This window comes from Oreochromis niloticus, linkage group LG20, assembly GCF_001858045.2.
Source record: "Oreochromis niloticus isolate F11D_XX linkage group LG20, O_niloticus_UMD_NMBU, whole genome shotgun sequence".
In the NCBI taxonomy this organism is placed as follows: domain Eukaryota; kingdom Metazoa; phylum Chordata; class Actinopteri; order Cichliformes; family Cichlidae; genus Oreochromis; species Oreochromis niloticus.
The window spans coordinates 27995167-28005485 of record NC_031984.2 but is presented as its reverse complement, the minus strand read 5'-3'; the positions used below and the strand labels follow the sequence as shown (position 1 = coordinate 28005485).

At 40.6% G+C, this 10319-nt stretch overlaps 1 protein-coding gene across 3 annotated transcripts; it reads right to left on the bottom strand.

Moving 5' to 3' along the window:
* Positions 1-45: 45 nt before the first annotated feature.
* Positions 46-9101, bottom strand: ampd1 (adenosine monophosphate deaminase 1 (isoform M)). Of its 3 annotated transcripts, XM_005454129.3 has the most exons (17): positions 8949-9087; positions 7681-7689; positions 6739-6747; positions 5918-6083; positions 5666-5813; positions 4560-4725; positions 4256-4475; positions 3958-4087; positions 3439-3633; positions 2827-2958; positions 2503-2666; positions 2168-2294; positions 1856-2019; positions 1555-1675; positions 1027-1200; positions 692-802; positions 46-442 (listed from the first exon to the last, which is right to left on the bottom strand). In XM_005454129.3, the coding sequence occupies exons 1-17, from the start codon at positions 8968-8970 to the stop codon at positions 287-289; spliced, it is 2214 nt and encodes a 737-aa protein (XP_005454186.1). In that variant the 5' UTR covers positions 8971-9087; the 3' UTR covers positions 46-286. The 3 variants fall into 3 exon arrangements, with proteins under 3 accessions (XP_005454186.1, XP_005454187.1, XP_005454188.1); XM_005454130.3 differs by lacking the exon at positions 7681-7689 and having other exon boundaries at positions 8949-9101; XM_005454131.3 differs by lacking the exons at positions 6739-6747; positions 7681-7689 and having other exon boundaries at positions 8949-9097.
* Between the last annotated feature and the right edge of the window lie 1218 nt (positions 9102-10319).

The window sequence follows — 10319 nt, the reverse complement described above, 5'->3', positions numbered from 1 at the left end:
CAAGATCTTCCTGTCGGGTAAACAATTTGGCAACGACCACAGACATGCAATTGCACCATTTATTTCCTTCCATTCTTATACACGTTTCTCCAGCTGAAAAAAAAAAAATACTGCAATGTGCAAGTCACAGATGTGCAGATTATAAAAGCATTTCTTCCTTTAATAGAGAGAACATCTGTCTTTTAGATGGTCAGTTTCTTTAAGATTCCACTGCGATAAACAAACTTAGAAACCTTTCCACATCACAAAAGAGAGTAGTGTCTAAGTAAGGGTGAGTCCGGTCTGTTTACTCAGACTTCAAGCCCTCCTTGATGAGGTTGAGCTCGTAGCACAAGGTCTCATAGCGGTACGCCATACGGATCTGAGGCACGTTGGTCTTGCGGATGTCATTGCCCTCTGGGCCCTCTTTGAGGTAATCCTTACCCAGGAAGTGGCGCTTCTCCTGCAGCGCAAAAAGAAACCCACAAAATATTCTTCACTGATCCCTATAGGGAAATTCATTTTCTGAATTTTACTCAACCAGTTACAGTCAAAGTTCTTCAAACCACCTTTGGTAGTTCTCACTATAGTGTCACTAAGAATATATGTATTTTGTAATGTACTCGTGGCTCTTGTTATTCTCCTTGACTCAAGTACAGACTTGTAGGTGTGTGTCTGTTATGTCATGCAAAAACACCACAATGCGTGTTACCTCATCAGAGAGGGCGCTCTGAAGCACGCTGTTCCTGGCGATCTCACACATGTCACAAGTGCTGAGCTTGAACACCTGAGCTGCAATGGCATATTCTTCCATTAGAGGTTCCTGTGGACATAAAAAAACAAGACTTACACTCTGATATTACTGAATACTCCTGCTTCAACTTGAGATCATATGCAATGGATTTCATTAAAAAAACAATTTTGCACACAACACCAATTTATAGGATTTACAGAATGTGTTTATCATCAATGCTGATCTACATATTAAACAATAAACAGCACAACAGGCTGCGTGTATTTGTCTATGTTGTCACCAAAGGCTCAGACCTTGGTGTAGTGGAACTGCATGGGGTCATCGGTGGACAGAGACACCACCAAGCCTTTCTTGTGGAACTCAAGCAGCGGGTTCTTGGCATACTCAAGGAACAAGCTATTGTTGCTCAGTGGGGACATGGCGATCGGGATCTGGCTCAAGACATACAGGTACTGCAGCACGGGGCTCTGTTTGTAAAGGGTTGATGGGAAAACAGTGACTTTACAAGCTTCATATTTTTAACAAATATAACAACACAAAATATAAATAGGCAATAAACAATTTTTTAACTTGCTCACAAGAATCATGCCAAATCTGATATTGAACTTTACACTTCAGTACTAGAATTACAGGTCAGTTGTATCATTGGCGACATTCAACTAAAGAGTTAGGCTGACATAATCTATCACTGTTAACTTGTCAGAGAGATATTATATAAAATGTGGTGAATAGACAAAAGCCTGATCTGACAATTGCCTGATCATGCATATGAATTAAAGTGCATTTTAAGGCAAATGAAATGCTGCATTCAGAGGACTGACCTTCTTGAGGTTAAGGCCGTGAGAGATGTTATCAGCAGTCATGAAGGCAGCCAGCAAGTGGGTTATGGCACCAGCCTCACCGCAGTGAGGCCTGAACATGAATGTGTTCATGCCCCTCTGTCTGGAGAGCAGAAGAATTGGAATGATACAACAGAAAGCAACAGAGATACTCAGACAAGAGTTAAATATATGCTCACTGTAAATGTTTAGAGAAAATAATGATCTCTGACAAAGAAATCCGAGTGCTTGAATCCAATAGGATGAAAGAAGAAAATGCATGTATGGAAATAGCATTACTCACTTGCGCAGCTGGTTGAGGGCAGCGATATTGGCATACATGTAGTAGATGTAGTAGGTGTAGGAGGGGTTTTTGGCGATGTCCCACTCCTCTGGTTTGGGGCTTTTAGTGGAGAACATGTGGCCACTGTGTTTGGACTCATCGTCCACACTGTCAAAGCCTGTCACCTACACATTAAGCAGAAAACAATGGATTATCCTGGGATTATACCGCAGTATATGGATTGAATATGTCATCTTTTCTACAACTATATCTTTATGTGTGGATTGGAAATCAAGGTTCAGCATGTATTTTTGTGTTTGAACAGTGACTCACATGCTTGAGGAAGATGCTTAGCTCTGGACTGGACTGTGGATCAATGGTGGCCTGGAACACAGGCAGGAAAATGTTCTCCAACATCTTGCCAAAGTGTGGCACAAAGTTTCTGCCTCTGAAGATATCGCTGAGATAGAACATGGACAAACGGGATTATTTAAATGTAAATTCCACCCATCCTTGTTAGCAGTAGAGGTAGCTTTAGTATTTGAACGCATATTCTTTAATGCATGCAAACAAAAAGAAAAAGCATGAAATGTATAAATGTAAGAGTTTTCCATCTCTCTGACAGTTTGGTGTGTTTATACAGAAGAAAGAGCAGACTGAAAACTTACTAGATCCTGGGTACTTGAATCATCCATTTGAGGTTTGGGGAGTAAACCCTGTGCCTGACGAACCAGTTCGAGAGCTTGTTCCACTCGTTGGCGTTGCAGCCATAAATGGACAGACGGGGCTCAGCATACTGGTACTTGGCTTCCTCGAGATCATTGGCTACTTCCTGGTTTTCCCAAAGATCAAATCAAGTTGAAATTACCAGTTCATTGTATAAAATTGAATATTAATAAAGTAGTTATAGCAACCTTGATCTTCAGCTGCCACGGTGACAGTTATACAGTTTCACAGAGAAGTCGTTTGAAGGAACATTTCATGAAACCAACCTTGATGATAGTGGCAAAGTACTCTCCATTGATGTGATTCTCTGTCTTCAGGTACAGGTCACGCAGCTCACTGGCTCCTACTGGGTTGTACTTGGCGTTGAACTTATCGAAACGCTGGAAGGTTTGTCTACCCTTCAGAGAAAGATACAAGATGATACATTTAGACCAAAGAAGCTCTAAAAGTGAATAGGCAACACGACGCATTTGGTTTTAATAAAAGTGTTTGCTTTTATAGAATACAAACTTTTTGATATTTAAACATTTCCTCAAGAATTAGAAAAGAAGTTTATCCTGATCCAGTTTTCAGGTTTAGCAACGTGCGGCCTACAGCAGTGAGGCCACAGGTTGCTCACCCAGCAGCGGTTTTTCCTGCGCATTGGTCATTCATGGCACAAGTCCTGGTAAATGGTAAATTTACCAGGACTTAATCTTTATCTTAATCTTTATGTTCTATGTGTACAATCCTTTAAAAATAATATAAAAGTAATATAAAACCGATGGTTTATCTTTCATTTATAATGTGTGGGGTTTTTTTTTGTTATTATCTGACTATTACATGTTTTTATTCTTATCTTGAACACACACACACACACACACACAAAAAAAACCCACAGCGTGCACATCCAGTGAGTCCACAGTGAGGTCGTATGGATGCAGGTTAAGGGACTGAAAGAGCTCCTTCATGGTGACCTCCTTCCCTTTGAGGTTGTGCACTACACGTTCAGCATCCACACGGTAAGACTTTTTGATAAAGCGCAGCAGGTGCTTCTGGTTCATGCAGGCAGCAGCATGGATGTGAGTGTCCACCTGGAAAGGAATAGAGATGGCAGGGTGATCAGTGAGGTTTTTGTTTGTGCAGTGTAATACATGTGATCGGTCACAAGAGGGAGCTAAAGACACCACGAGCTGCACTGCAGCTGGAAGTAAGGAAGACAATAGAAAATGTGGGAAATTATCATGCACAACAAATAAATAGGACATTACTTAAGCTCTACTACACATTCCAATTAAAATCAGCACAAAGCTGTTGATAGTCACAGACTTCTGAAAATCCTGCAACTGTGCTAATCACACTGGTATTTTATTTTATGTCACTTCACATTAAATTGACAGAAGGTATAAAGCAACTACCTTTCTGCAGTTGTAAAAGTCCCTGTGAGGGTTCTTCTTCACCTCTTTCATCTCCTCCATCTCATTCAGCATCTCATGCACATTGAACTTGGACATGAGAAACTTAAGACGGCGGTGAGTGTAAGTCTTTCTGCAAAACAAAGTGGAAATAATTGTGCTCTGATAGCACTTTCACCCAGGAGGAATTACAGCTACATTACAAAAATGAGGAGAATTTGTGTTGGAACTTTTTGAAATCAGATGAATTTCAGTTCTAAAACCTAAAAACAGAGTAATGAGCGCTTTTTAAAGGACTCACGTTGGGCCCTGTGCAATAAGAGCGATGAGGAAGTTCATGTCATCGATAAAGGTATTGAGGTCTGGGTAGGGCGTGTCCTTTGGCTTATGTTTGTCAGCAGCTGCAGCGTCATTGTACACATAAATCACACCGTCCTTCATACGAGCAACATAGCCCAGATTCTTTGGCAGGTTCTTGACATCAAACGGGTCTTCCCCTTCTTTTGGAGGACTTGTGAAGACTGAGGATAGATGCGACATATAATTAAGTACACATCGTAAGATCATTTTAAATCATGCTAACCCTGATCTCCTTTTATTATCACCTGGCTCCAATTGTTCTTCCGGTCTGAAAGACTCTCCTTCAATCTGACGCAGGTACTGGGAGGCTGTTCTTGGGAAGCGCTGGAAGGCCAGTCGCATGTACTTCTCCCTGATGGTTAAAGCACGGTACAGACCCCTGCATGCCAGCTCAAAGTCATCCATGGTCACCTGAATAGCACATACGAGAGATAACAGTTAACTGTTAAACAATGTGGAACTGATGAAACACATTAGCCCTGTGTCTGGCTTCCTGTCCAGGTTGACCCATTACAGCTGGGATGAGCTCCAGCACCCCTGCAACCCTAAACTGGATAAACTGGATGGATGGATGAAGCAGATGGAGACTATACTGTTAAAACAATTTTGACTACAAGAACTTTTTATTTGCTCCAATCTCATCTCAATGACAAATAAAAAAAAACACTTTATACTACACAATCAGTCATTTGCTCTGTGTAATGTTAACACAACATGTTACATATGCAGTGAACAAACCTTTATCTTAACAAATGTGAGGCCCAAAGTAAGTTAAAGCAAAGTCACTTCCTCCAAAGTTTTCTCTCGCTCTACTGTAAATGTCAAACCAACGGTGGTGAAACCTGAAACTTAAGCGTACTCTCAGATGAGCTCCACTCATGGCCTTTCATAGTGGGAGGTAGCCTGTGAGGACACTCACGCACAGACAAAATATAGTCAGTGAAATTTATACTCACCACTTCTCCTTCTCACATTCATGTCTGCTTGACCCAGTTTGAATGTGCTACAGGCAGTTTCAGTTGTAAAGCTATCAATACCAATTAAACCCAATTCAGGAGTCGCTGCAGTTGAAAAGCCAGTCTGATTGAAATGCATATCAGTCTTACCAAGCATTTGTGACATAGTGCTTAGTAAACTACTTTTAAAAAAAATCCAGTTAATGCTATTACTTTTATAAGCTTTAAAGACTTTTACCTTGTCGCACCCATAACCACACCCCCCAGTGACATCACAATGTGCTAATACACTGTGAAGTTACACCACTGGATGAAGGTGTTATTTATGGTTGACCTCAAAGTGTAACACATAAGAAGTCTTTTTTTTTTTTAAATTAAGGGAAAATAAACAGTACCCCAGCAGCATAGTCTCCAATGACGGCCACTCTCTGGAAGTCAGGCACTTCCAGGTAGGTGGGCGTGTCCACTTCCACTGACACTACAGGGGTAGCAGCTGCCTGGGAAGCAACCGTGGGCACAGCCATGGTACGGGACCGCTTCTTGCTGTTAAATAATAAAGTTATGCAATGATTTTTTTTGTTGTTGTTGTTCTTTCAGGAAGCAAATCACAATTTTGTAGCATCACTATTCAAAATCTTCCATCTCACCGTTTCTGCTCATCATCATCAGTGTGCAGATGGTGGGCCATCTCATGATGGATGATGGGACAGTCCTCAGCCACATCAAACATGGAGATTTCATCGCGGACCGTCTCGTCTTTGGTCTCAGAAGCAAAGACCTGCTCTGCGAAGGCCCTCATCTTGTCATCGGTCTCTGTGATGCACACAGAAAGTTTAAGTAACAGAAATGCATTCCGTTCATATAACACCATGCAGCATTGAACTAAACTAGGCGGGCCACATTCAGGATTCTTTTGCCTGCTATGATCTACATTATTAAATGACAAAATTCTAAGGAGGAAAATCTTGGACATGATGTACTGCATTGCATTCACAACATATTCCTCAATGATGTGTACAGGCTCCAGCACAAGCATACATGGCAACAGACTGACTCAGCCACTACAACTGGGAAACTCTGACCTCCAGCATAGCCTGCAAAAATCATGCATATTGAGGGACTACACTGATGAAGCACTCCAGGTCCACTTCTCTTTATAATTGCATAATTGCACCTAATCAGCCACAGTGTAAGTGGCTCTTTATTATTGTTTTTGATCAGAATATGCTGAAAAATATATACGCACACGCAAAGACTAACACAAACACACAAAAATGAGACAGTGACAATGCAAAGCCTTTGTAGCTCTATTTAACAACCCACTGTGTACAAAACTACTCTCTAGACCAACTCAACTTTTCTACATGCACTTGCAAGAGCCAACACATTCTTCTCTAAGCTGACATCTGTAGCATACAGTTTGATACTGAAGTGACTTTGGCTTCCATTCGATATCCTCCATACTTACTCTGTTGACCTGATATAGCCAGCAAGAGAGAGAGATGCATCATGGGGAATAAAACCCAGAAAAGAAAGTGTTAGGAAAAGCATTGGTTAGAAAATATTATGCAGAAGGTCATACATGAATAAACCCCAAACACTTAAACGTTATCCACAGTACGTTGATATCAAGTTGTGTCATAAAAAGGACTATATATATTTATATATATATTTATATAAATAAAACAACATAGATTAGAAAATGCATGCAGTAGCAAACCTTGCACACATAAATAATGAAATTAAATGTTGGACTACTTGTGATAAATGGGTAAGTGACATTAATGTAAGGCACAGTGTGAGGATATGTATGGATTGGACACAAGGGTGTTAAAATTGATTAAGTGTCGCAACTGAATGAAATGCAGGAGCTGGACAAAAAACTGCTAACCGCATCTTCAAAATACACGCAGAGATTGTTTCATTGTGTCTCCACTCCCAGAGGAGCAACACGTTTCAACTAAAATGTGCAGTATGCTCATGCATATGAGGATGCATTAACTGTGTGGCCCTGGAATATGCTGTCTGTGCCAAACGGTTTGATTGTCACTTAAAGTTCTTGATATGCACATTGCTGTATGTTAAGCTTTCCGTGGTGGCAAAAAATCATTTATTAATGCAAATGTTCACTTTCAGTTCAGTCCTCATGGATCAAGCTGTTTGTGGAGAACTGATATTGAATGTGAACAGTTTATTAATAAATGCTGTCAATTTGCACTTTATCCCATTGTTTCTTTTTTGTGTTCATTCGCAAAAAAAAAACAACAAAAAAAACAGACAATTTGCTTTCAAATAAAAAATGCAGGTTTGGTGATGTGACTGCCTCGCAACCAGGCAGTAAACCATGCATTTTGAAATACTTGAATCTGTATTTCAAATTCCCTAATTCATTTCCCATCTAGATACTTACTTCCTCCCTCTGGTGAAAAAGCAAAAAAGTCCCAGTCAGGGTGGGACAGTCCAGGTTAAAGGGGAAACAAAACATGCCTGGTTATATCTCAGAACAACAATAACAATGAAATAAGTGTGCTAAACAATTGTTGAAAAAAAATCATCCATAGAGGCTTGTGGAGCAGGTTAGGTCTCTTGGAAATGCATAATACTCCTACCTCCATAGCTGAATATCGCCTTTGGAATAAACTGAATTAACTGGTTTGATTATTTCCACACTATTTGTCACTCAACGCTATCTGTGGCTGATCAACACGTCTTAAAATCAGTCATATTTTACCGCAATCATTAATTGTTGCAAAATAATTTGCAACAATTATTTTTAATTGATAGGTTTTATTAATTAATACAACCTAATTCTATTAGCTGTGAAGTCAAACCTGTCTGCAGGTGGTCGGGCTTCAGCATTTCTATTTTTTCACCTTTTGAAAGACTCTTGCATAATGTAACTGGCCGGTTGCCCTGTGCCTGGTGAAGGCAGGCCTAAAATTAGCAACTATTACTGCTGCATTCAAAATAGTATTAATGACAGAGATTTTCTGTGGTGGGCATGTACTACATGAAGGATCACAATGAAAGTACAAAGCTAGAAAAATTATCTGGATGACAAACACATCTCTGTGAACATGATGACAAATAGCATTCATCGTATTTCCTTTCCTGCTATCTTCACTGCTGATAGTAAACCACAGGTGCATTACCAAAAACCGATACACACCCCTGTAGTACAATACCAATGACTATATACCGCATGCTTAAAATAGATCTTATAGATATAGAATTGTATTAAATGAATTGTACATATTAACACTAGTTAGCTAGTGTTATGCAGACACAGCTCACTATCTGACGCTGGACGTATGTGCATTTTTAACCCCAGTGAACCTGCCATTAAACCTGTCACTGCAACCCATAAGGGAGATACCACTGGAATGGCCCTGCTAAACAAATGTGGATTTATTACCTAAACAGTTGTTTATACTATATGCTGCACAGAAAAGTGTGACCAATGTAATATAAAATCAGCACATCATCTCAGTCAGAAGGCAGTAGGGGGACATCTTTGTCCCCCTACTGCCTTCTGACTGATCTTCTACTGGTTAAGAAATTCCATGAAATGATAGCACCACTGGTGAAGACTTTGCTCATTTCTTTAAAAAATGTCCAAACCTCCCCTCTGTTAGTGTAGTATACATGAAGTCCCTGTTTCATTTTGCCCAAACTCACCTGGAACCAAAACTTTCGGCATGGTGATGGTCTTCCAGTTAAACTATCCTGAGGACTGGTAGCGGGTGGTCAGGCACTGGACCACTGTAGTTGGGAAGTGTGGAGCACCGCGCTTGCTCTGGGCAATATTAAGCACCCTCTTCTCAACTGTAACCAGAACCCGCTGTGGCCACATGAAACATGCCTTGATGTAATGGGGAACTCATATGTGTCTAGATCTATTTTAAGTCATCTGTGTGCATACAGGACCCTCTGGCAGGCATAGTGTTTTGACAAACTGACAGGTATTTGCAAATGAGGGGACTCATCTTATGAAACACTTTGATAGCTGCATGAGTTGCTGTGAACATGGTAGGTGGTGCATAAGATGTCTAATAAACCAAGTGTGCCACTTCTTGGCATAAAGTATAATTAGAGAGGAAGAACAAGGAAAGCTTACACCCACATTTCCCTGTCTGCACTGTAAGTCTTCCATCACTAGGTGGTAGAGACAAGAACATTCAACTTCACAAGAAGGTGTTTCCTAGCACAACATCATGGCCGTGCAGATGACAGACAGTCAGCTCTACATCACCAGGACCAACATTTCCTAATCGTCTTTGTGATCTTAAGACCTGCTTATTTTCAGAGCACTTGTCTCCAGATTTCACATCGCTATCCTGTTGCTGAAGCATCCCATGCATTTGTCAGATTCTGTGTGGAATTCTGTAATAGCGTCCTATTGAAATAATGAGCCGCAAGTAAAGTTAAGGACAGGCTGTGAAGTGCTCAAAACTCGCTACATCCTAGCAAGAGATCACTCCTACTCTCGCTCTCTACATAGCTCCCAAAGTCCTGCCTTAAATTCAGTCATTCTTCTCACCTACAAGTCCCTTCACACTCCTGCCCCTCAGTACTTCTCTGATCGTCCATCGCCTCTAAATCCCTGTCCCATAATCTTCGATCCCCAGTCACTGCTGGGCAGGTGTTCATTCTGCTCACCAGTTGGCAGACTCTAAAGGAACAGCTGTCTGAAGTCTCCCCCTCCCTCCAGAGATGCTGAAACCCTAATACAACCTAGCATTTGGTCTTACCCACAAAATTTTCCTCATTTGATTTCAAAAGTATTTTACACAAGCTATATTTTAAAGCTTTTAAAGCTATAAGAGCTAGACCAGAATTACTGAGATAATTGAGAAAATGTGACATTGCTTAAAGAAACACAACACTTCACTGCCCATTCAACTATTCAAATATTTCTCAGCAAAATTACCTTAGAGTCACGTGAAAAAGAACGAGCTAACCTCACTGAATGATTACCACCTTTAGCAGCAATAACTTGAGGTAACGCATTGCTATCATAAGGTCCTGCCCCAGCATCTCGATCAGATT

Bases quoted from the DNA above. Each gene is read 5' to 3' on its own strand.
- ampd1 (XM_005454129.3), bottom strand. From the start codon at position 8,970: ATGCCGAAAGTTTTGGTTCCAG. The intron at 2,667-2,826 runs GTTGGTTTCATG...TGGGAAAACCAG, and splicing joins ACTTTGCCACTATCATCAAG to GAAGTAGCCAATGATCTCGA. The intron at 1,201-1,554 runs GTCAGTCCTCTG...CTTTACAAACAG, and splicing joins ACGGCCTTAACCTCAAGAAG to AGCCCCGTGCTGCAGTACCT.